This window comes from Martes martes (genome assembly GCF_963455335.1).
Source record: "Martes martes genome assembly, chromosome: 12".
NCBI classification, from domain to species: Eukaryota; Metazoa; Chordata; class Mammalia; order Carnivora; family Mustelidae; genus Martes; species Martes martes.
The window spans coordinates 95,059,642-95,084,900 of record NC_137900.1 but is presented as its reverse complement, the minus strand read 5'-3'; the positions used below and the strand labels follow the sequence as shown (position 1 = coordinate 95,084,900).

The following is a 25,259-nucleotide window of genomic DNA, read 5'->3' as shown; positions in this document are numbered from 1 at the left end:
CCTGCCCCGGCTCCACTGACGCGGGCATTCTTGCCGGGTCCGCGATGTTGATGTTGCAGGACCAGGGCAGTGCTGGTGGCCCCTGCCCCGCCCCCCACTGCCCCTGCAGGACGCTCCTGGCTTCTGGGGGCAGGGCAGGGAGGGAGCCGAGGGCGGGAGAGAGTTTGCGCCAGCTCCGCTCGGCTTGCCGCGAGCTTTTCCATGGCTACTGTCTAGAAACGAGTGCCGTGGCCGCTTGGTGCCCCAGCACCAAGAAAACGGGAGAGGACTTGTCACTGAAATCAGGTGACATCCGGTTGGGCAGTTCTGACACTTTTCAAAGTCTGATGGCTTTTGTAGAAGCCGAGGGATACGCTGGGGCACAACCCACCCACCTGACCCGTGTGATTTCCAGATCTCACCAGGACGGGCACCCATATCCTCCCTCGAGAGGAGAAGCCTGGGCACGTGGAGCCAGTGACCGGCGCAGGCCCAGGCTGGTCCACGCCGCCGCTGTGCTCCGAGCCGGGTCAGCCCGGCTGCCCCAACCGGTTGCTCCTTTAACGGCTGTGCCGGAGCCGTCTGGAATTGGGGGTGCTGGCCCCCTGGCCACACGGCTTCTTGGCTGAAGAGCTTCCCTGGATGGCCCCAGAGCCCCCCGGGGGCCACAGACCTCTTCACCTTCCGTGGGAGCGGCCCCGGAGGCAGGCTGGCTGCCTGGCTTCACCCCAGCTGGGGGAGCCGTGTTGCAGGTCAGGGTCCCAGGACGCAGCCGTTGGGACAGAGGTCTATGGAGAGGGGTTGGGGGTGTTCTCAGGAGACGAGGTGTGGCGTCTCAGCTGACCCCCCGGGGGGCCCTGGGGTTGCAGGGGCCCCTCAGAGCCGCGTCGAGTTGAGGCAGAAAGGCCGGAAGCCACGGGGGGAAAGGGCGTGACCTTGGGAGAGGCAGGTCTCTTTGGCGGAGGTTAGTTCCTGGGCCAGGTCTCGCCGTGAACTGTCCAGAGGCGCTCCGGGCATCTCCCTGAACGGCAGGGCCTGGGGACACGGCGCCACACCTGCTCCTACCCATTTGCTCTGTAGAACGGGCTTACCTCGGCTCTAGAACTGTGGTCGGTCTCTTCCCAGGGAGCCTCCCAGGAAGGCTGGTAGGACGGACTGCGGCTCTTCACGGGGGCGGCCACCGATCCTAGAACCTGCCTCCTCCCCTAGCCACTCTAGATGCCCTCTGCTAGTCCAGGTGGCTCACCTGTCTGCGTCCCTCTTACCGGAAGGGTCTGGGCTCCCTGTCTCCAGGCCTCTTTCCATCCCCGCTCTTATCCAGTTACCATCCGAAATGGGCAGGGGGAGAGCCGGAGGGGCCCCAGCAGGGAACCCGATACATTCTCTGCCCCTAGGGTTGAAGCATCCGTACAAGCACCCTTGGCGGTCAGGGTTAACTCCCTGCCAGGGCGGCCGCTCCTTTCCCAATGCGGTCCTGACACAAGGCACCCAAGTGGACCAGACGGCAGTCAGAGCTGACAGTCGAGTGACATTCTTGCTGTATCTCCTGCTGACAGTAACCCTCCCTCCCGCCCACCGGCAAGCACAACCTATAGACCTGCAGACCCTCGAGCCCCAGAGCCCGGGAACCCCAGATCCCCGCGGGGTCCCAGGGAGTGAGGACCACTGCGATGCCCGTTCTGTGCTTCCCAGACCCACGCAGTCTGCCCATTGGGGACCCAGGACATTGCATAACAGAGTGTCCCCCGCCACCCCCCTCCTTGGCGCCTCGTTCTCAGGCGGGCAGCATCTGCGTGACGCAGCCCAGGGTGGGCCCAGTGGATCTCAGGGTCATGTGCCCGCTGTGGCGCCTCCTTTGTTATAAAGTGTGTCCCTTTGTCCCATGCAGCGTCCCTGGTAGCCTGTCTCAGCGGATCAAAGCTCTGTGAGCCCGCAGGTTTGGGGGCGAGGCCCTGTGGGCAGGAAAGGCAACCTCAGCGTCAGAAAATCAGTCAGTTCCCCTGCTGGGATAGAACGCGGTCTCCCGTGCTTGCCTTGTCCCCAGAAAGCCGACGGGCCCTCAGGGCTGCGAGCTAGCCGGAGGGTCAGTGCCAGATGGCCAGGGCCGGACGGCGGGACCTCCCATCTCGGAAGTAGCTAGAGCAGCCGTGGCGGGTGAGCACCCTTGCCCTTGGGGCTACGCCGAGTCTGCCCCTTGCCATCGTGGCTGTTCCCATCACACACCTGCCATCCGTGGGCAGCCTGATGGCAGAGGCTGGCCTGGGTCAACCGGCACGGCCGTCCACCTATCACTTGGTGGCTCAGTCCCCTCCCATGGGGACGCTCCCCGGTGTGCGCAGGAACAAGTGAGAGAAGCCAGCGGCATCTTATGCCCACGGATCCAGCCCCGGTGTCTACTCCAGACCTCCTCCTCCCCAGTTTTACACCTTTGCCACCAGGACCCCGACCCACCACCCAAGCCACAGGCCACCCTGCCACGCGTCAGTACACATTCTCACCTCGGGCTGCTCTGCGTTTGCTACAGAGCAGGGCTCACACCACACGCACAGCAGGAAGCCCGCTGGGAGGATTTCCCTTCGCGGCAATTTTGCGAAGCCGCCCCTGAATGGGGCCCTGGTGAAGCAGGTCCCGTTTTCAGCTCGTACCCCCACACGGAGCTGACCCATCGCAGGCTTAAGTTTGGCCATTTTTCTCCTCCCTGACTTCGTCCTCATGGTACCTCGTGCAGCCGCCGCTGTGAGTGGTAGGTGCTGGGTAGGGGTCTCGGAGGCTGAGGGTTGCCATCAGCCGTTGATCCAGCCTTCCAGCCCTCTGCCCTGATTATGCCTAGTCCTGGATGTGATGATCCCGGCTTACTGTGGATCGCTGCCGGGCCCTCCCGACTGAGTAACTTGGTGGAGTTCCGCTCTGGCTGCATGGGTCCCTTGATGTCCTAGGGTCACACGGGTCCAATCTCTAGTAGGGCCCGGTAGTGTGTCAGAAGCTCTTTTCCAAACAACGCATATTGATTTGCCATGGGCAGCATGGCCTTGCTCCAGAACGCTAGGGGACTCCGTTGTCACTGTCTTATCGAGGCTGGCCGGTGCGGTCCACATGACGTCTTTCCCCAGGTGTCTCCGTTACTGTTTACTCCACTGCCTAGACCTGCCACAGAGCCCCTTCTCCCCAGGACCCCACCGAGACCTGGCAGCTTCCTAAGGCATCCAGGATATGGGTTGGACCGGCATTCCCGGATGCAGAATACGCTATGTCCCAAATTCGTCGTAAGGGAGGAAGTGAGATGCAATGATGTGACCTTTACTTTCAAGGAGATGTCCTGGTGTGCCCAAGGCCACTGAGTCCTGGGGTGTTCGCTGGTGGGGGCTGGGCACTGAATCTTTATAGGGTTTAATGTTTGATCCTCCGGAATACAGATGCTTTACCGAGGCCTCCTGCACCATTTCCTGGTCCTCTGGTCCGGTAGACACGATGTTAGCTGTGAAGAGGACCCATGTGAGGTTCTGTAGAATGGTCCAGACCCACTTGCACTGTAGGAAGTCGGGGAGCGGGATTTAGTGGACACAGCCCTGGGGCAAAACCGCCAACGTGTACTGTTGGCCGTCCCAGGGGAACGAAAACCACTCCTCCCCGCTCAGGCTCGAAAAGAAGGCATTTGCCCCATGAGCGGCCACATGCAATCAGCTTGAGGTCGTGTTAATCTGCTCCAGGAAAAGCACCGTCTCTGTCTCAGGGCTGCCACTGGGGCCCCAGCTTGGGCGGGTATGGGGGGCTCTCCTTCACCCTCCTGGACCTGTCTTGTTTCCATAGGGGCCAAACTGTTGAGTTCGGTGGGGAAGGTGGGGGTCCCTGCCTCGTCTTCTTCAGGCTGCCAGGAGTGGCACTAATGTCTGTAATCTCCCCAGGATGCAATATCGTTTTTGATTTGCTTTCTCGGATGGGGATGGGGAGGGGGCTGGGCACATGAGCTCCCGCTTAGCCCTCCCCGATACAGTAGCTCTTACCTGACGGGCTGAGGAGCCGACTACCAGCCATGAACTTGGGAACAGGGGAAGCCTTGCTTCCAGCAGACATACCGTGAGCCAGACCTGGGCCATAGTTGGGCCACTAGTCCCCCATACGCCCCCACACTAACAGGGGCAGGGATGATGGCTTGGGTCCCTGATTAACTGTGACAACCGGCCTTGTTCCGACGATTGTGGGGATTCTGGTTATACGACGGCGTGTCCTGCCGTCTGCTGTGGTCTGTGGACACTGAACGGCGTCCCTCCTTGTCCCTCCAAATGATGCCAGCGCCTCCTCACAGGCACAGTTCCTTTCGCTCCGATGAACAGAAGGTTCCCCGGGTGCTCCTGCGGGAAACGGCCGCTCGGTGGGATTTGCCGCCTTCCCTTGGCGCTCCCATCATCCGCCGGGGTCTTACCCTTTGCCTAGCGGGCTTTATGACTTGTAGACCATCCTCCGGGCACCCGCCATGGCCTGTACCTGGGGAGGACAGCCCCCTCCGCCCCTCCCAGGGTGTGCCCCTGCTCCCCAGGCTTTGCGCGTGGGCTGCCCGAGGGGCGAGGGGCAACCTGGGGGGAGGCCCCCTTCTTTGGTCCAGGGCGAGTCCCTGGGAAGGACTTAGCTGCGGGCCACGGCCGCTCGGGACAAAAGTGCATCTTTGCCCTCGGGGCTGGTGGGTGCTGAACCTTGAACCTTCCAAGCTCGTGTGGAAGGGGCGGGGTCCCACTTCCTCTCCCCCCCAGGTGTGGAACCAGAACGGCAAAAGCCCCTCCATCACCTTCGAGTACACGCTGCTCCAGCCGCCGCACGCCCACCGCCTACAGCCCGTCTACTACAGCTTCTCCGAGCCCGCGTCGGAGAGCGCCGAGAGCCAGGAGCTGGACGGTGCCGCGCTGCTGGGCTTCCTGCGGCACAACGGCTCCTTCTACGGCCAGACCTCCTCCGAGCGCCTGGGCCTGGACAACCGGCTGTTCGGCCACCTGGGCCCGGGGATCGAGCTGGGTCTGAGCAAGGGCCAGGAGACCAACGAGGTGTGCGAGCAGGCTGGCGGCGGGGCCTGTGAGGGACCTCCCAGAGGCAAGGGCTTCCGAGGTAACCAGGAGGGACAGGATGGGGCAGGGGCTTCCTAGGGAGAAGGGGGTCTTCTGTCCCCAGCGGCCCGCAGATGGGAGGCTTGCTCTGTGCGTCCACCTGGGGCAGGCAGGCCCGTTTCAGATAAGCTCACGTGCTGAGGTCCAGGCCAGTGGGAGTTCTGGGGGGACCCTATTTAATCCACGGTGGAATCAAGCAGATTTCCCTGCCGGAGGGTACCCAGGCCGGCTTGCACACGCACCTCTACTTGGAGGCCTGCACCCCTCCCTGGGCAAAGACCTGCCTCTGGGGGGCTCCCGGTTCGGTTCTTTGCTGCCGGCCACACCAGCTCCCCTCCCACCCCTGCCCCCATGGGCAGCCCTCGCGCCCACACGAGGGAGCACTCGAGAGTGAGCTACCTGTCTCCCTCGCAGACGGCAATGCCACTGGGACGGCTCTCGCGGGGGACAAAGATGACCAGGAGGTGGACGCACGCCTCGCCTCTCAGCGGCTCCTCTCTGCCAATGTCATCTCCGACCAGCTCTTGGGCGCAGGGTCTGACTCCAGGGAGCTCCCCTTCAACGAGACTGGCAACAGCATCTTTGCGCCGGGCGCGCCGAGGAGCTCCGCAGCCGAGAACCTGTACGTGGACTACGAGGAGAACGAGGGGGCCGGTGCTTATCTGCTCAATGGGTCCTACCTGGAGCTGCACAGCGACGGCATGACCAACATGTCCTCCGAGGCCCCGTTCCCGAACGCCAGTGCCAGCCTCCCCACTTTGGCCGGGAACCGGACGCACAAGGCCAGGTAGGGGCTGGAGCTGCCGGGCAGGGCTTGGTGGGTGAGGCCAGACCCTGGGGCGGGGGCGGAGAGCCCTTCCTGCGCAGGCTCCCTGCCCCTGGGATCTGAGTAGGCAGCAGAAGCCTGGCTTTTAGGGAGCCCCTCCCGCCAGTTTGGCCTGTGAGTCAGAGGGGGTGCCAACCGCCCATGTGTGACCCCAGCAGTGGTTCGGGAGAACCATTCTGAGGGGTCATCGTGAGCCAAGCTCGCGCCAAGCATCCATGTGTGTGGAAACACCTGCCACAACTACCCGTAGTGTTAGGACAGTGATAGGGACTCAGACGGGGTCGTGTCGTGGAGCCCGAAGGCCTGGGATCTGGCAGATGCTCCGGGCTGCTCACTGCCTGTGGAGTGGCTCGGCCCGACCCTCCCTGCAGGCCAGAGAGGAGATGGGGAAGGGTCCAGTGGGGCCTCGGCGAGCGGCCAGACCCCAGAATCGGGCATTGGGAATAAGTCCTTCTGCTTCAGGGGCTGGAGGTACCCCTAGGATATGTCAAGTAAGGGTCTACCTGGGGCCAGGGCCCCAGAGCTAGGGACACACCTGGAGACACCTGGACAGTCACGGCTGGCCCCAGGTTGGAGGCTGTTGGGAGCAGTGTGGCCCCAGGCCTGCTGCTATCCCGGCCAGGAGACAATCCCTGGTGACAAGTCCCTTGTGCTGTCGATGGCCACCATGGAGGGTCTCTTGCTGTTCCCCAGAAGCTCGGGGGTGGCTCCGGCTGTTTCAAGCAGAGGGAGTCAGGCTCGGCAGTCGCTGGTGGTGGCGGCGGGGGTGGGGGTACTGCAGGTGGGAAGGACTCGGTGGTTTTTGTTTTGTCTTCTGGAGACCCACCCAAACCCCTGACTTTGGACACCAAACATGAATGGGGCTGAGGGTGTGGAGGCGGGCATCTTTGGGACCCTGGAGGACTGGGTTTAATAAAAGGTTTGGGCTTCACTCACAAGGGGACATGGTGGGGGTGACCCTCTCACCCGTGAGCCTGGGAACAAGAGCAGCAAAGTGGCCCCCCTTAGCCGACGAGGGTGCCTGCGCCTTCTCCCCCCCCCCCCCCGTCACAGGGAGCAGCTGGGGCGCATCTGGGATGCCTCTTACAGGCTCTGGGTGGAATTCTTTGCAAATGTGAACAGTGAAGCTTCTGAGGCTGCCCTTCTTCCCGCAGGGCCCGCCGGGGCTGTCTGCTCTACTGCCCAGGGACCCGCAAGCTTGCAGGGAATGGGGCCTGGGGGCACGTGGGACCCAGCGGCGGGAGGGGCGGCAAGCTTTGCTTCCAGGTGCACGTCAAGGGTGAGAGCGGGGTTCACAGGCAAAGGCTGGTGTTCACCGCGAGCCAGCACTTGGGGGTACCCAGCCGGTTCCTGAAGCCTCCGAGCCTGGTCTCCACGTCTTTGACTGTCCTCTTGTCAGCTCCAGGCCTGCCCGGGGGGTGACAGTCTATCCCCAGGGGAAGCCCCGGAGGAGGACTCGGGGAACAGAACCAGCAGTAGCCCGCGGAGCCTCCGGGATGGGGCCAGGGTCCTTGCAGGCGCCCGAGAAGGTCAGCGTCCCGCTCTGAATGGCCTTATCGGGGTGGCACGGAGGCCCGGCTGCCTCGTGTGGCTTACGGCGTGGAGAAAGCTCAAGACGGAGCATCGGGGCCCCCGGCCACCATCCCAACCTCCTGCGTGACTCAGGCATGTCTCCCATCCACTCCCGGCTTCAGTTTCCGCATCCCGGAGTGCGGGGCTAGGAGGATGCCCCAGGGCCTGCCAGTCGGGAAGCCCGGGATTCCCAGGCCAGATCACGAACACATGAGCTTTTGGGCCCTTAAGCCATGTAGACAGTGTCTCCCCTGCCCCAAACCCAGACGACTGTTTCCCATTCCCCCGCCCTGGGGGCCTCCTGGGCCATGGGGATCGATGCAATCGATTGTGGCCACTCGGACAGCCTGGGCCAGTCCCAGTCGGGCCTGGGGAGATGGGGTGGCGCCAGCCCCAGCCGTTGCCCATCAAAGGATGCTGCCGCTTGGAGACCAAAGATGGTTTTTGGAGATAAAGGGCCCAGGGAGGCCGTGGGGAAACCAGCAGGCCAAAATAGCGCAGGCGGCGCGCTGTCCAAACACAGGAAGTCGCGTCTGCTCCGAGAGGCCGAAATCAAAGGGGCAGCTCCGAAAGGAAAGGTTATTTTCATCTCTGCAGAGCGGCCGCAAACAATCAAGGGAGGCCCCCCTGGTCACCAGGAGCAGACGCTGGGAACCAGCACACGGGGACATAGGTCCGCCCCCCCGCCCCCTCCCGCAGCCCCTAAGCGAACCGTTTGTAAACAAGAGACTGGGGCTGTCTGAGTCTGGCTGAGGGGCACTCTCTTCCTTCCAAAAGGAGGCAGGAGAGGCGTGGGTGGTGCAGAGATCCTGGGGGTGTTTTCCTCCTGGGCGCTCGCTCCTTCCAAGAACAGAAGCTGGCAGGCGGCGCTGTGGCGTTGGGCACGGGCGGACCGGGTTTTCTAGAGGGGCTCTGGCGGCCTGATGTGGGCCGTGGGAGAGAGAAGCGTGGGCAGCCCCTCCAGAAATACGATTTGTGTTTCAGCCCCGAGGGGTTATTTTGAACCCGGCTGCTCTCTCTCTCTCTCTCTCTCTCTCAAGAATGAGTCACGCAGCCTGCTGGCTAAGGAGTGTGTAATTAGTTGAAGATGGTACAGCTTCCCCATGGGTGGGGTGGTGGGCACGGGTGGGACCTTTTCATCTCTTTTGTTCTCGGGGAGAATTTAAAGTCACGGAAAGGAGGCGGGGGGACCCGGGGCGCCAGGTGCCAGTCCTCCCAGCCAAGCATTGGGGGGGTTCCCTGGGCCTTCCTTCCCCGGAGGCCTAGTGCAGGGCAGCTGCGGCTCTCTTCCAGGTTTCTGTGGGTCCCTTGCTCTGAGATGACAAGGTCTTAGGTGGGTGGGGGGCCCAAAGCATTTCTTCTCACTCTTAAGGAGGAGGGAGGGGAACCTTCCTCCCCACCCCACCCCGAGATCTCTGAGAGGGAAGGGCTGGCTGTTGGTTGTGAAGCCACCAGGTGAGGGGCTCGGTGGCTTTAGTGACCCTCAAACCGGCCACCAGGTCACGGTCTGCCCTGGCTTTCTCCTCCTCAGCCCCCCACCCCTCTCCCCCTCCCTGGGTTACGAGGCAGCAGTCGCCTCTGTCCTTAAGGTCGTGGGGGATTATTTCCTGGTTCTCGGCGCTGGATGTGCCTTCAGGGCCACGTTCCCCGAGAGCGGACCGTGGGCTGGTCCACACGGCCAACCCCGGAAGCAGAGCGAGCTCCCAGTTGAATCCAAACCGATGTCTCGATCACAGAAGCGAAGGGCAAGCCCTTCAGAGCGTGCGCCCCGGAGCCTGTACTAAGCCCGGCCACCGAGGGGGCCACAGGTCTCCAGGAAGGGACCTGGAAACGTGCCCACGTGGACGCCTCGTGGAAGGGTGGCAGCTCGGGGCGGTCGTCAGCCGGCCCCTCGGGCGTGAAGGGCAGTGGCGCGGGGCACCAGAGCAGTGTCCGGTGTGCGCGTGGCGCCCCACGTCCCCTTCTGGGGGCCGCCTTCCAGCTCCAGCGCCCACACTTCGGAGCCGAGGCTGGGGCGCCGCTTCCCTCCTCCCCCGCTGAGTCCAAACCCGGCCTGCACGTCGGATACGGAGGCTGGGCCCCAGCACACCAACTGGTTCAAAGAAGCAAACAGTCCTAACAATAGTTGGCTTCAGCCGCCCGGGCTCTGGCCAAGAATCGTAGCTGGTCGCCGGCGCGGCCCCAGCTTGCTTTCCCCTGCGCAACAGCCATCGCAGACCTGGGCAGAGGCGTCTGGAGGGGACCGGCCACTCCCCTGTCTGCCGCTGGGCTTTGCTGTTTTGATCCTTGGAGGCCGAGTGGCTAGTGTCCCCGTTCAAGCTGCATCCTGGCTGACAGAATTCCGGCACGTTCTCAGCGTAGAAGGGGCCTTCCGCGTCCCTTGCAGGGGAGTGGCGGAAAGCAGCCCACTTGCCCGTGCTGGGAGGCGACAGTGGGAAGCCGGCGCGTGTCCGGGGAGCCGCGGCCACGCGGGTGAGCCCCGAACGCGCCCCCAGCCTGGAGCCCGGGCCGCTGCTGTGCCGTGGGCCTGGACGGCCCCCGGGCAAGGACAGAGAGAGGCGAACGTCCACTCCGTCCCAAAACGTGCCTCCCTGCGGTGCTCCCTCCTGCCCCCCGTTCTGGACAGCAGATAGGCTGACTCTGACAGTGTAGACTCTGCCGGGGCCCGGGCAGGCTCGCTATTCCCTGAGGGCACGGCCTGGGGGCCCAGAGCCCCTCGGGGAACCCCCATGCCCTTCTCTGCATCTCCCTTTCAGGACCAGGCCCAAGGCGCGCAAGCAGGGCGTGAGCCCAGCGGACATGTACCGGTGGAAGCTCTCGTCGCACGAGCCCTGCAGTGCCACCTGTGCCACAGGTACGGGCCGCCGGACGACACGACCACGGGCTGCACTCGCTCAGCCCGCCTGCACGGGGGAGGGGGGGGAAGCTGTGGCCCCCCCGCCCCAGGGAGCTTGTCTCCTGATTTCCCGATGGGATGGCATTGTGAGGGGACAGGAGTCGGCGTCCTGTTTCCGGGGGCCACACCGGACCACAGTCTGGCCCGGCCTCCTGGGGGTCGCGCGGGCTGCCCCCCCCCCAAGTCTGCCGTTGTTTGTATGGCATTTTGTCAGGGCGGGCGTCCTTTTGGTTCGAAGTTAGACCGCCCAAGTGGTAAGGATTTTACTTCTGTTCACAGCAATTTAGGAAGGGGAGCTCGACCCACAAGGGACTGGGGCAGAGTCTAGGACCTTGTCAGGGGAGCAGGTGGGAGGGGAACAGAGACCCCCCCCACCCCCCCACCCCCGCCCCCGCCTTGGTCGCTCCTAGACAGACAGACACGTGGTTAGTTAGGAGGTGTTGAGCTGAGGTTCAGACCTGCGTCTGTCTGCCCACACGGCTGGCCACCTCCGCGTTCCGATGCTGACGGCAGCCACCAGGGACCGGGGCTCCCCTCCCCTGGGGCTGCTGCATGTTCAGAGTCAGACTCAGGGCCTGCGCCCGTGGGAAGCATTGCAGGGAGACCCCGAGGGCCGCCCCGCCCGCACCTGTGACTTTGTGTTTGGTCAACACCCAGGGCTGCTGCTCAAAGTGTGTGATGCCCCCAACCCTGTCCCACACCCCCACATTGACCCCGGCCATCTCTGGCCTGCGGGGGGGATAAGGCAGGCCGCTGGTGGACCCCGGGCAGCGGGTGGTCGGGGAGGGCTCACATGCGCCTCCTGCAGCCCCCAGTTGGCATAGGAGATGCCCGGGGGAGGAGCTCTGCATATGGGCACCGCCTCCTCGAAGGCCACCTTCTTCTCCCCTCCGCCGGGAGAGCCTCCTCAGCGGGCTGGCCCAAGGGGGCTGGGCACGCGGGGGCGGGGAGTCTGGTTTGCCAGAGGCTGTCTCGGCAGGGCACAGACTGGGTTGGGCAGAGCCCCCCAGTCTCCCTGGGACGCTGCTGGTGTTGGAATTGTCCTGACACTCTGTGTCTGGGAGCCTCTTGTTTCCCTCCCGGATGCAGGGCTCCCTGGGGAGCTGACAGCACTTGAGATATGGTGGGGGGTCCAGTGCCCAGCCCTGGGCGGAAGACAGTCCCCAGCAAGGACACAGAGCCACTTTTCCTGGGCCACAGAGCGGCCAGGCAGGGGGACGGGCTGGCTCTGCCTCTTGTGAACCAAGGGACACAGGAGGATGAGAGAAGAGAGGAAGCGAGACAGACCGACTGGGCTCCGCTCTAGGAAGCGCTCTCCTTTACCCGAGGCTGGCCAGGAGTGAAATAAACGGCCCTGCTAGGGGCTGAGTTCCCCATCACCACGGAGGCACCCAGCTTGGCCCAGGTGGCACGAGGCAGAAATGGCCGAGTTGGGTTCCTGCCGAACAGCCCCCCGGCCACCACCTCTTGCACACGCTACCGAATTCGAAGCTTGTGATTCTGGCCAGCTACTCTGGAAATCCCATTCTGTAGGGTGCCAAGGCCAGGCCAGGTGGTAGTGGGGTCACACGCCTTCTGGGGCGCATGGAGTCTGTGCGGTATCACAGGCACACAGCAGGGGCCCCTTGGCACCTCCGGGGTGAGGGCTGGGGGTAGTGGGGCCGGTGGGCCCTGAGCCCCGTCCCCTGCCCGTGCAGCACGCCCGTCTGTGTTTCGTGCGCTCAGGCTCCCTGCTTGCTTTTGCTTAAAGGGAAGGCCCCGTGCATGAGGAGGCTTGAAAAGCACGGCGCTCAAGCCTGATGTGACGAAGAAAATTGGTAGCTCGACTCTCCCAGCCTCTCCGGGAGGTTCCCAACCTGGGGATGACCAAGCCGAGGCCTGGAGAGTCTGATAGTGTTCCTGTGACCCCACCGTGATGAAGGGGACAAGGAGCTGGGTCTTGAACCCAAGTCCCTTTTGCTCTTGACCTGCCGTGTTCCCGGTCGATGGTGAGGTCTGAATGGATAATTAGGCACTTGGCAAGGGTGTGCAAGTCCCCAGCCCTGGACCTCCCTGGGCCCCAGAGCTGGTGTCTCCAAGACCTGGAACGTTATCAAGCAGACTTGGCCAGGAAGGGCCCCCCCCACCCCCCCGCCGGCCCCAAGAGAGGGCAAAAGACAACGCAGCCCAGTGCTGGCCCCGAGGAGCGAGTGATTGTAACCTGGCTCGTCCTTTACGGAAAAAAGAAAAAAAAAAATCCCCTTGTAGGCTGCTGCCCAGGCAGTTTCGTTCCATCCAGGCCTGGGGCTTGGAGAGACGGCGGCTTTCAGACACGCGCCGCCGGGAGGGGAGGGCCGGGGCTCTCCATCAATGGGGAAATTGATTTCCTCCTGGGGGCCCCATTGAGGAGGACTCCGTCATCTCCATTATTCAGGGAGGCTGGGTCTCCCCATCTTTCTCTCTCTCTCACACACACACACCAGCAGCAACAAACCCCAACCCCACCTGGCCTTCACCGACCCTCTCAAATCTCCCCGCATCATCCTGCTTCCTTCGCAGGGACGCAGCCGCTGCTCAGGGAGTGCGGCCCGTGTGTCCGCTCAGTGCCCGCGGCAGGGCTGCGGGGGCAAGAGGACCAGAGGGTGCATGGGGGTGGGGGAGGGTCAAAGAACTAAGAGTATCGGGCGAGAGCTGGCCCTTCACACATTGTCCCCCGATGGGACTTACGGAGTACTGGGGAGCCAAGGAGGGTGAACACACATAGAAGTGACTAGAGAAAGTTCCAGAGAGTTGGCTAAGGATTCCGATGTGCCACAGGAGGGCAGGGGGAGTGTGAAGATTGACTAGAACACCTGGGGGGCAGCTAGAAGGGGCTGTCCACAGCTGTCCACCCACCCACCCACCCATCCTTGCATTTCCTCAGCAAAGTGTCTGTCCGTCCACCCACATCCGTCCATATCCATCATTCATCTACCCACCACCTGTCCGTCCGTCCCTCCACCCAGCCATCCACCTACCCGTCTACCCACCCACCCTCCCGCTTGCCCACCCGCAGATGGGGAGCTGCTGAATGAGTGAAAATCAGTCACACCTGGCTGCATTTGCCTCTGTACCCCTAAAGGGCCGGTTTGAGCCCAGGGTTTGTGACAAACGAAGTGGATGCCCACTCTGAGCTGGATGGCGCAGGGGTGGGGCGGGTGAGACGAGGAGTCAGACCTTGAGGCGTGGGCGTGGAGAGTTCAGATCCACGAAGCCGAAGCCGTCGTCACTGGGCTCTGCCGCTGTTCTAGAAGCCAGTTATCCCCACTTCGAGCCAGGGAACCTCTGCGAGGTCAGATGACCTGTCTGTGCTCGCATGGCCCACCCGCTGGTCTCCAAGGGACTCGCCCGGGCCTCACGGGCCCTTCCTGTGTCCTGAATCAGGGGTCATGTCGACCTATGCCATGTGTGTGCGCTATGACGGCATAGAGGTGGACGACAGCTACTGTGACGCCCTCACCCGTCCTGAGCCCGTCCAGGAGTTCTGCGCCGGGAGGGAGTGCCAGCCCAGGTACCTGACGCCCAGCGCCCTGGGCGGGGGTGTGGGGCAACTGGGGGGCGGCTTTACCTCGCGCCGAGGAGCAGCAGGAACTAGCTAGCATCCCGCCCCCACCACGGGCTTTGTGGGCGGGGGACTGTGGGGTGGGCGTGTGAAGCTGGTCTGCCCTGTCCCACTCTGCAGCACAAAGGGTCAGAGACCTGGCCCTAAGCACGTCCTCTTCCCAGTCGCGACCATGATGGGGTCCCCAGAGGAGCCCAAGGCTGCGCACCTCTCCTCCTCCAGCTTGCCCCATCTGGGCCCTCTGCCCCTGCATATTTGCTCCCTTCCGAGAAGCTGGTCATGTGGCCGGGGCCTGCCCTTGCCCCCGGGAGCCCCCATGGGGGGCAGCACAGGGCTCGGGGACACTGAAGCACGACCTCGCGTAGGAGAGGGAGGGAGGGCACTTTGGGAGGAAGGAACAGCAGGAGCCATGGAACGATGCCGGGACACGGGCCCTGAAGTGGCTGGAAAGCCAGGGACTGGGGTGGGGGGGGGCAGGGAGGCAGGTGGAGGCCACGGGGGCTGCTAGGCAGACTGGGGGAGCGCAGGCTCCTGGCACGGGCCCCCACGCCGGACCTTGGGTGACCTCCGGGGGGGCTCAGGGTTGTCGGGGCAGCAGGTCCACCCTGGGGCCTCACCAGCTCCCGGGGGGCTCAGCCCCGTGTGACTGTGGACGCGGTCGGGGGTGCATTCTCCCCGGGCGAGGGGTTGCACGGGGTTCCCGCCGCAGGGAGGGAGGGGGGTCTCTGAAGGCGGCCCCTCCCGAGGCAGGTGGGAGACCAGCAGCTGGAGCGAGTGCTCGCGCACCTGCGGCGAGGGCTACCAGTTCCGCATCGTGCGCTGCTGGAAGATGCTGTCCCCCGGCTTCGACAGCTCCGTGTACAGCGACCTGTGCGAGGCGGCCGAGGCCGTGCGGCCCGAGGAGCGCAAGACGTGCCGTAACCCCGCGTGCGGGCCGCAGTGGGAGATGTCCGAGTGGTCCGAGGTGAGCGCGTGCGTGGCTGAGCGGGTCCGCGCGCCCAGGGACCCCGCACGGGCCGCCCTGACCCCGCGCTCCCGCGCCTGCTCGCAGTGCACCGCCAAGTGTGGGGAGCACAGCGTGGTGACCAGGGATATCCGCTGCTCAGAGGACGAGAAGCTGTGTGACCCCAACACCAGGCCCGTGGGGGAGAAGGACTGCACGGGCCCCCCCTGCGACCGCCAGTGGACTGTCTCCGACTGGGGCCCGGTGAGGACAGGGCCCCGTTGGGGTGCCGGGGGTGGGGAGGGGGGCCGCCACCCCTGCCCGGGGACAGTGGGTCCCCGCCCCTCGCCCTGCGGCCCCTCAGTCTCCCTGTTTGTCTTGAGTAAGGACGTGGGGTTAGAACACCTAACCAGCCACTCTCCCTGTTATTATGAGGGCTCTAACCCTTTCTCGTGACCTCCCCGTCTGTGTGTCTGTTCTCTGGGTCTCTTGTCTGTCACAGACGCTCAGCTGCTCACCGGGGTCCCCTGTGGGTGCTGGGTACACAGATGACCTTTTTAGGTATTTTAGGTGTGCTTTTCTGTGTCTGTTTTTCACCGAGCATGGAATATTTCTGTAATTAGAACAGAAAATGTTATTTAAAAAGTGGTTGCCATGGCAGCTGCTCCCTCCCCCACGCTGCTGCCCGGGGAGCCGGTCCTCTCTGGGAACGCAGCAGGTGGGGGGACTTGGAGAGGGCCCCGCCCCTAACCCCAGCCTCCCCCCTGCAGTGCAGCGGGAGCTGCGGCCACGGCCGAATGATCCGGCACGTGTACTGCAAGACCGGCGACGGCCGGGTGGTGCCGGAGTCGCAGTGCCAGACGGAGACCAAGCCTCTGGCCATCCACCCCTGCGGGGACAAGAACTGCCCCGCCCACTGGCTGGCCCAGGACTGGGAGCGGGTGAGTGCCCGGGGCCAGCAGCCGTGTGTCCCCGTGACCACCTCGTCTGCCCACCAGCAGGCCGGTCACTGACTTGCCCGTCCCGGCCAGTGGTTCTCACCAGGCTGCTGCGGGCGGCCCCACTCTTAGCCATGTCTGCTTGGGGCAAACGGTCTTACGCCATTCTGTTTCCAAACTGTTGGTTTTCTGCACAATTGCTTTTGATCCAACGTGTCTGGGGCCCGATGGTTTTCGACCAAAGAGCTCACCCATCTGTCAGGGACGCCCGCGTTTCCACCCGATCCTTACGGACCAGGCCGTATCGCACAGTCGCGTGCGCGATGTTCCGGTCCTCCTGGCCTCCGGCCTCTGACCCGGCCCCATCTGTCCCCGGCCTCAGTGTAACACCACCTGTGGCCGAGGCGTGAAGAAGAGGCTGGTCTTGTGCATGGAGCTGGCCGACGGGAAGCCGCAGACCCGCAGCGGCCCCGAGTGCGGGCTCGCCAAGAAGCCCCCCGAGGAGAGCACCTGCTTCGAGAGACCTTGCTTCAAGTGGTACACCAGCCCGTGGTCCGAGGTGAGCGCGCTGCCGGCCCCTCTGCACTCTCGGGCCGGCCCTGAGTTCCGGTCCTGCCGTAAGTGGCCCTCACTCGCCCCCGCTGTGGTCTCCTCATGTGTCCTTAGCAACAATGCCCCTCCCGGGCCCCCAGACCTCTCTCTACCTAGGGATCCCCTCCGCTTTCAAGGGGTGGCAGGAAGGGAGGCCCGCGTGGTCTTTGAATGTCACTGGGGAGGGGGGAGAGAACGGGGGCCCCGGGGCCAGCGCCGCTGTGGCTAGGCCACGTGACCTGGGGTCTCCAGAGCCTCCGGCCTCAGCGTCCCCACGGGCACTCATACTGGGGGGAGCAAGAGGGACGCGAGATGGACACTATGGGGTGTCGCGTGGGATGGGGAGCCCCGGACACTCGGCCGTGACATTCTGCTGTGTGCCTCGGACACACGCACCCCAGGCTTCCATGGTCTTGGTCGCTAGGACGGTGGAGGCCAAATGCCCAAACCTTAGGGTTCAAGGTGAAGATTTTGGGAGTCTGTAAGACAGGGTGAGTCTGGGGGTTCCATGAGGGCTGCTCCCCCACATGGGCTCAGGGTTCCCAGCAGGAAGACTTAAGGTGACGCCAGTCTTGCCCCACATGGGTCCTCTGCGTCCTACAGCACGCGCGCTCGTTCAAGAGCAAAACCGCGCCATTCATCCACTCTGCGTTGCCCACGGAAGGACCCGCCTGGGGAGAAGGAAAGGGGCTGAGGGTGGGGGTCAAGGTCCCCCCGAGGGGCAGCACCTGGCTGGGAGGGGAGGGTGGGGTGGGCATCAGGTGGGGCTGAGGGGCTGGTGAGGGAAGAGCCAACTTCAGAAGACGGGGTGGTTGTGGAGGTGGGCTGGGGCCTCCCAGGGGGGGGTGCTGTGCTGGGGGTTGGATGCCACAAAGGGGGAGCGGGTCCCCCCAAAACGGCCCGAGAGCTCGGGGGAGGACATTCCCATATTGCCCTGTTGACGATGGGTGGGTGCGGGGTGATGACGCAGATGGACCGCGGTGGGCGTGTGGACCTCTGGCGTCTTGTCCCTGCGGCCGCCCCTCCCTGGGATGCGGGCTCCGTAAGCGTTCACTCCTCGCAGCGGTCCTCTCCATTCCCCGCCGGGCAGAGGGTGCCCTCCGGGGGCACAGTCAGAGGCTCCTCAGGGTCCCCACCCACAGCGGGCGGTCCTCTGTGCCAGTGCCAATCTGACCTCCTCTTGCCCCCAGCCTGGGCCAGCCCCCAACGCTGGGAGTGGGCGGGTGGTCCTCCTTGCTAAGTCTAAATCAGTTAAATGGGGTGGGTCCAGGGCTGGGGCCTCCCACACTTGGACCCCTTGGGAAACGGAAGGCTCAGGTCCCAGATGCGCCTGGGTGACGCGGGGTCACCCATAGCGGGGGAGCAAGAGGGAGCCACCGCCTGTCGGATCCTGGCAGGAGGCCGGCGGGGCATCCTGGGTCAGCAGATGTCCCTGGTGTTCTGGGTAGCTCGGCGGGGTTTTCCAAGGGGAACATCTGGACGGGGAGCCGCGGGTGGGAGTGGCGACTTTGGAAGACGGGTTTAATTGGCCCGCGACAAACCCAGTTTTTTCACTGGAGTGGAAACCAGTGTTCTCCCTCAGTCATGGCCCCGTGAGTCTGGAGTGCTCTGTTCCACGGGCCCTGGGAAAGCTGGAACCGAAGGACCCACCCAGGGATAGCGAGGAGGGGGGCCACGACGTCATGGTGCAAATGGTGAAGCTGAGCGGCCCTGGGTGGGGACGAGTGTCAGGCTTTGTGACCAACCCCCCCAACGCCGGCCCGCTGCGACTCAGCAGCCTGGGGGGAGGGGTGGGCTCCCTCTTTGGCGGGAAGCCCTGTCTTGCGAGGTAGGGAGGGGGGCTTAGGTCATGCTGTCCCTCTCGTCAGTGCACCAAGACCTGTGGTGTGGGCGTGCGGATGCGAGACGTGAAGTGCTACCAGGGGACAGACATCGTCCGGGGCTGCGACCCGCTGGTGAAGCCCGTCGGCAGGCAGACCTGTGACCTGCAGCCTTGCCCCACGGAGCCCCCAGGTGAGAAGGGGGAGGCCGACAAAGGTGGGCAGAGCCAGAGGCCGAGGGGCGAGCTGGTGTCAGCCAAGGTGCCAGGAGGATTTAGTGGTTTAGTGGCTGTGACGTCAAGTCCTACGGAGAAGCAAGGCTCCACCCACCCCGCCCCCCCGCAGAATGGCTGAGCCTGGCTGGGAGGTGAGGGTGAGCAGGGCAGCAAGTGAGACCGAACTGGGCTCAGGGTCCCCAGGAGCCACTCGAGGACGGGCATCTGGCTTCAGAAGACGGGGCCGACTGTGGGCGAGGTCCCCCAATCCAGGATGACTCGGCCTGAACAGGGCACACAGCTCAGGGGCCGGGCGCAGGAGGCTGGCCGGTGCGGTCCGACGTGGGGCTTGAGTGCCTGGAAGAGGGGCAGGGTGCTGGGCTCCGTGGGGGCACCCGGGAAGGTGATGAGTGGCTTCGTGCCCGCTCAGCAGAGGGGATGCCTGTGTGCCTGTGGGCCTCCTGGGAAGTGAGGTCAAGGAGTCCTCCCAGCCTGGCTCTGGGCATTGCCCTTCCCGTGCACAGATCAAACCCCTGGGGGGATACTGGGCCATCCTGGGGAGCTGGGAGCAGGGGCAGGAGAGGGCCGGCAGAGGAGTGGTGCTCAAGGGCCCGAAGCGGGCTGGGGGGCCACTGCCCCTGTACCTGGGATAATGGGCAGGCAGGGGCCACCTGCCCCTGGGTGCTCTGCTGCCTGGACCACCTGCGAGGAGCCCCAGCTCCCGTAGATGGAGAGAGGAGGGGGGAGTCTGGTCCTGTTGAGTTCTCACCCCTCTGCTGCTTCTGATGCCCTCCTCCCCTCCCCGACACTGTGTCCCTCCCCCAGATGACAGCTGCCAGGACCAGCCAGGCACCAACTGTGCCCTGGCCATCAAGGTGAACCTCTGCGGCCACTGGTACTACAGCAAGGCGTGCTGCCGCTCCTGCAGACCCCCGCACTCCTAGGCCCTGGGCCGTCCTCGGACACCCGAGCGCCCCGCCCCTGGGGGCCCCCCACGGACACCCTTCCTGAGGGCGCCCGGGCTGTGAAGACCAGCCACTGAGCCTCTGCTCTCCCCCCGGGGACGGAGAGCACCCCACAGAGCCGCCCCTGCCTGGGAAGGCGTTCTTGGAGCAACGAGGACGGTGTGTTTGTGGTTCCCACCCCCCAGCACCCGGCCCGGCGCCCAGCCCCACCCGAGGAACCTGGCAACGTCCTCTCCCCCCACGGGGCTACAGGGTCGAGGAGGGCTGGGGCGGTCAGGGGGTCCAGAGGCCACCTCGGACCCGGATCCCGTCTAGGCGAGCTCCTTCCAGAGGAATTGTATCTCGCAACTAGCATCCACTTGCCTCGTTACACGAAGCTGTCGCGCACGAGGGACTCGCTGCACTTTATGCCCCGGGAGGAGGCACTGTTTCTCACGCTAGGGTATGGTCGTCCGTCAGTACTCCTGTATGTCAATAAAGTGGTCGTATTTATGGCGGCATCGCGGGCTCCTGGTGGCTCCGGCAGGAGGGGTGGGGTGGAGTCGGGCTCGGAGAGCCGGGCCGTGCAGCCCGTCCAGCTCGCGAGTTCTGGAAGATTTGCTGAGGCCGCGGGGAGAGCTGCAGCGTCTCCCTGGAGAGGGGCCCGTCAGGGGCAAGCAGACAGAGGTGGGGCCCCTGTGGGGGTGAGGGGGACAGGGGGGGGCATCAGGACTCTGATGTGCTCAGAACTGAGCCAGTCTCATGCCCACTCGCTGGTGTGGAAGCTGGGGACGGGGCTCGGGGGGCTGGAGGGATTGCGTGTCCTGAACCTCCGGAGAAAAGCCCCCACCTCTAGGTGTGTAGGGGAAATCAGGCAGGTGGGGCGCTCAGGAATGCCATCCATTGTTACCATTTCCGGACCTCGGACCTCGTAGAAGGGCTACTTAATCTGGACTTGGGGGGGAGGAGGGGCCCCAGGAGGGCTTCCCGGAGGAGGTGATATTTAGGCCAGTCCAGCAACAGGAGTCCTTCCCTGGATGAAGGGCTGGGGAAGGGCTGCAGAAGAGGAAGCAGTGAGCACAAAGCCTCCAGGGGAAGGGAGGCCATGGGGAAGATGCTGAAAGCAACTTGCTCTGGCTTCGGTGGAGGGAAGGAGGACCTGGGTGTCCGCCCACCTCTGGAGGTGAGAGGGCCACAGGGCCCAGGAGGCTACAGGAATTGTCTCCTTCAGGGACAGGTGGCTTCCCTGGGATGCACGGCCTGCCGCTCCCCAAACCGGGGCCAGAGCAGGGTCACCGCACGGTGTTCAGGACGGCATTAGGGGGGCTTTTATGCGGGTGGTTGTTGAACCCCACTGAGGCCGTGGGGTCCCCAGCTCAGTTCCAGGAGACGTGGGTCACCTCAATCCAGGGGTCTGGGCCCCCTGATGCACCCTGCTGTGCCCCGTTGTCACCCTCTCCTCTCCCTCCCCCCACCTGGCCCCCCCCCCTCCGCTTTCCAGCAACACGTGCACTCACTGTGGGCCAGGCTCTGTGTCACACGCACCCTAAGAGCCCCGTGGAGCGGGCATCGATCTCACCCCACCGTGTTGCTGCCAGCACAGGCCCAGAGACCATCCAGCCCTCGTCCCAGGTGACCCAGCCCGTCTCCTCCACCCCGTGCTCCAGGACCTCAGAGTCTAGGCCAGTGGCTTGCAGCCCTGGCCCGTAGACACGACTGCCCTGGGAAACACCCTGAGACGCGGCGTGCTGTGGCCGACCTCCTGGATGGGAGAGGACAGGCCAACTCCGCCCTGCACGGGGCTGCACGACACCCCTTCCCAGGAAGCGCCGGGGAGGGCTCTGGGCTGGCCGGGAGTCCCAGGGGGACCGAAGGTGGCGGCAGCGCGGTGGTGCTGGAGATGACTTTTATTGGTTTTCGCTTTTCTCAGGGAGCACCGGCTCCCCGAAGGTCCCCGCAGTGTGGCTGCGTGAGCTCACACGGAGGGGTGCTTATCTCATTTCAAGAGGATCTAGGAATCTACACAGAGACTAGAGACCAGAGAAGGAAAGAGGAACCCGGGACAGGACCGCCGCAGGGAGTGCCACCTCCCGGGGCTCGCCCCCCACCCCAGCCCACCCCCCAAGCAAATGCACAAAACAAACTCATGGGGCCCCACGAAGGAGGGGAGCTCGGGCTGCGGGAAAGTCGGGGACGGATTCCACTGGTGTGTCCAGACTGAGGCAGGAGGAGAAAGGAAGAAGGAGAAATAATCCAGAAAGCTAAAAACAGTGATGACTTCGCCAGCTCTGCTCACGCCCGAACACGCCACCCTTTGGAGCTTCCGGCAAGAAGCAGGTGCTCAGGCTGCCCTCGGCTCAGGGACCCTCAAAGATCAGTTTGTTTTTTAGGAAGGGGGCTTAACTGGGGAGCTTGGCTTGTCTCCCTGGCAGACAGGGGCAACCCAACCCTGGGGGCTCTGTGGTGGGCGCCGAGAGGGCAGTGGCCTCTGGGGCCCTACCGCAGAGCGGGAAAGGCTGCCTCTGGCTGGGTGGGGGAGCTGTGTTCCCCATGCCCCGGGCCCCTAGGTTTGGAGCATTTCCCTGGGGTGTCCCCAGCTGGAGGGAGGGAGCTAGAGGGTAGGCTCCCAGGGAGACCCCGGCCCTGCTGGGAGGTTGGTGGACAGTGGGCTCAGAGGTCCTCCACGGACCGAGGGCAGGATCACGGGCCTTGCTTCCAGATGCCCCGCTGAGACACAGGGGCTGGGTGGGAGAGCTTGGGGTGTCTCCCCTGGGGACCAGAGCTTGAAGGGCTCTCGGAGGCTGAGGCCCAGTGGGTGGGAGGGTCTGCCCCAGGCCTCACGGGGAGATAGGGGGTCTTTCAGGTCGTGATCCTCGCTCTGTCCGCCCACCCCCCGGAGCTTCGGACCTGGGCGCGTCCCGAAGCATGGATGCTCCCGAAGGAGGTGGTCGGCACGTGGCTTCCTCCTCCCTCGGTGCCTCCCCCTTCCACCAGCAAGCCGGCTGGGGCTGTGAGTGGCCTCTCCAGCTCCTCGAGGGCATCTGCGGAGGGCCCGGCCCAGAGAGGGTCTCAGCAGCCTGGCACTGGAAGCCAGGGGCGCGTGCGTGCGGGGGAGGGAGGGGAGGCGGCGGCCCCTCCCAGGACAGGACACTTGGTCTGTTCCCGCTTCCCGGCCAGTGGCACGGCTGCCACCTCCTTGTTGAACAGGTGGGAAGGCGGAGGCCCGGGGATCGGGGGACGGGGTCAGGTTCCCAGGCAGGGATGGCCACATTCCCGGGCAGGGCGGCCTCATTGTCGGGAGCCTGATGTCTCCGCCCTGGAGCCCTGCCCTGTCCTGCAACCTGCCACCTGGGAGCCTCGGCTCACCTGTGCCCGCCTGCCTTCCAGCCCCGGGCTCCGCAGCCCCTGCCTCTGGTGGCCACGCGGGTGCTCACTGCGCCTTACCCCTGCCGTGAGCCACCGAGCTCCCCCGCGGGCCCCCGTGGTGACAGGGAGGCGAGGAGGGCTGGCCCAAGCCCTGGTCCCAGCCTGGGGCCAGGCCGGCGTGCCCCGGACACCCCACCATGGTCTGGGGAGCTGTGGGGTGGGCGGGGCGGCTCAGACGTCGGTGCTGACGCTGCGGCTGCGGGAGAAGGCCTCCCGCATGGCCGACAGGCGGTTGGGGTTGAGCGCCTGCAGCCCCCCAAAGCCCCCGGGGGACAGCTCCGCGTCCTCCTGGCCGATGCTCTGGTAGGCCACGCGCTCCCCGCCGTTGCGCACGCCCTCGTCCTCGGGCTCCTGCAGGAAGAAGGTGGGCGGCTCGTAGTGGGAGCAGCTGCGGCAGAGGGCGCGGGCCTGCGGGGTCTTCTGGCTGAAGGAGGTGGAGGCGGCCGGGTAGAGCGCCGGCCCGTTGGTCAGCACGAGGTTGTGGCTGCCGGGCAGCGGGGGCAGGTGCGAGTGCACGGCGAAGTCAGGCTCCTCCTCGTCCTCCTCCGACTCGTCCTTCTTGCAGCAATAATACTGCAGGCAGAGGGCTGGTGAGCCCCGGCTCCCGCCCACCACCCATACGGGGCGGCCACGTTGTGGGGAGCACGCTCTGGCCAGGCCCCCCCACCCCCACCCCTGCTGAACACTGCCGGGAGGACCTGGCTGGTTTCGTCCCTGCAGGAGGCAGGCGCGAGGATCATCGCCACTTTGCAGGTGGGGAAACTGAGGCACAGAGGGCTCAGGCAGCCTGAAGGTGGGTACTGGGCTGGGCCGCCTTGCCCTGCACTTAGGGTTTCCCCTCCCCTTGGGGAGATGTGGAGGGCCCTACAGGGTACCCTGGGAAGGAAGAGCTCAGGGGCCGGGTGGGGCGAGTAGCACGGCCCAGGGGCTCACCCGCGCTCCCCTGCTTGGCAGCTGCGTGCCCCTGGCTAAGTGCCTCACTTTCCCTAAGCCTCCATGGCCTCTCCTAGGTGAGGTGCCCCCAGTAGCCCCCATCCTGAGCCCCCACATCTGGGTCCCAGGCCAGGGCCGTCTGCCAGGGCCTCTTCCCGGGCCCCAGCCCTCATGGGTAGGGTGGGGGGCTCCCTCCTCGCACCCCCCTCAACGCCCGGGGGCAGTACCTGGAGCCGACAGTAGCACAGAACGGCAATGATGCAGAGCAGAATCACAGTCGCCAAGATGCCCCCAGTGATGACCACTGTCCCGGCTGTCATCCGCCCCCTTCTCCATCAACAGCCTGCAACACATGCCACCAGCGTCCCTGGAGCACCCTCGCTTCCTCACCGCTGAAGCAGCCCTCCCCGCTGGGGGAGTCGGGGAGATGCCGAAAGGGGGACATCGAACCCCCAGGCGCGCGCGCAGGAGGGAGGGGCAGGAGGAGACCCAGGCCGGCTCCGCCCCTCCCTCCCCGGGCCTGGCCTCCACACCTGGAAGGGCTGATGCTAGCGGCACGCCCCGGCCTGGCTCTCGGGGCTCCCGGAAGATTCCGAGAGGGCGCCCTTCAGCGCTCGGCGTAGCACGCTCTCAGGGAATGGCGCCCTTCCAGCACGGCTCTCCCGAGCTCACGCATTTTTAAATTCACCCAAACACAGTCAAGCTGAACATATGGTTCTGTAACCTAACAGGATCTTCCTTATTTTTCCATATCATTACATTTTCTCCCGCGACATGATTTCTAGGCATATCCCATCGTATGACATAACCGATCTGGTTTCTTGTAAAAATTTTTTGTTGGGGTAAAACGTGTATAGCGGTGTTCTGAAAAAAGATATTCCAAGTGGATGTGTTTCGGTAAACGCTATTGTAGCTACATTCTTAGAAGTGGGCTTTCTAGGCCAAAGGACAAGGCCCTTTGCAAACTCTCCATCACGGCGCAAGTCACAGACACCGAAACAGGACGGACGTGCCTCCTTGGCCGCGCTCCCGTTAGCTGTTCCCACCGTCCAGCCGGGCGCCGGTGAACCCGGTCTAGAATGAAAGGTCTCCCTGCCGGGGAGCAGTCGCTGACGCCGGTTCTCACCAGGGCCTGGTCCGAGGTACAAAGGTTCGACGACTGGCTTGCAACGTTCCGGGATGGCTAGCAAGCCTCTCCCACGAGCCAGTCCTACACACCCTGCTCTAAATAGCCGTCCCTCTTCTGCAGGGGTATGGTGTGGGGTGGGGGGCAAATTTAAGGATAGTACAGGAAATCCCAGAGCATATCAGTTTAGTGCAAAATCGGACAGATACAGACTTAAAAAAACAAAAATACCCGGTCTGTGTTCAGCTTCCTTCCATCAGCTCCAAAATGTCTTTTTACAGTTGGTTTGTTCAAATCAGGACCCAGTTGCATTTGGCTTTTTCGACTCTAGAACATGTCAGTTCCCTTCCCTCTCCTCGCCCACTCCCCGCCCCAGG

General features: G+C 64.4%; 2 protein-coding genes across 2 annotated transcripts in view; one reads left to right on the top strand and one right to left on the bottom strand.

The window, feature by feature from the left end:
* The window catches only part of ADAMTSL2 (ADAMTS like 2), a gene marked incomplete at its 5' end in the record, with an annotated part of 29,320 nt that extends 9,402 nt beyond the window's left edge, over window positions 1-19,918 (top strand). Inside the window, 10 exons of the mRNA XM_080820491.1 lie at window positions 4,725-5,073; window positions 5,487-5,859; window positions 10,227-10,324; window positions 13,769-13,895; window positions 14,697-14,910; window positions 14,998-15,153; window positions 15,660-15,830; window positions 16,210-16,386; window positions 18,287-18,431; window positions 19,279-19,918. Coding sequence (XP_080676617.1) covers window positions 4,725-5,073; window positions 5,487-5,859; window positions 10,227-10,324; window positions 13,769-13,895; window positions 14,697-14,910; window positions 14,998-15,153; window positions 15,660-15,830; window positions 16,210-16,386; window positions 18,287-18,431; window positions 19,279-19,397 — 1,929 coding nt within the window. The 3' untranslated portion in view covers window positions 19,398-19,918. The remainder of the gene's footprint in view (window positions 1-4,724; window positions 5,074-5,486; window positions 5,860-10,226; window positions 10,325-13,768; window positions 13,896-14,696; window positions 14,911-14,997; window positions 15,154-15,659; window positions 15,831-16,209; window positions 16,387-18,286; window positions 18,432-19,278) is intronic.
* Window positions 19,919-22,994: 3,076 nt separating this feature from the next.
* On the bottom strand, window positions 22,995-24,076 carry FAM163B (family with sequence similarity 163 member B; the record flags this gene model as incomplete). Its single annotated transcript, XM_080820078.1, has 2 exons — window positions 22,995-23,396; window positions 23,984-24,076. 2 exons carry the CDS (start codon window positions 24,074-24,076, stop codon window positions 22,995-22,997), a joined length of 495 nt encoding a protein of 164 aa, XP_080676204.1.
* Window positions 24,077-25,259: the final 1,183 nt, after the last annotated feature.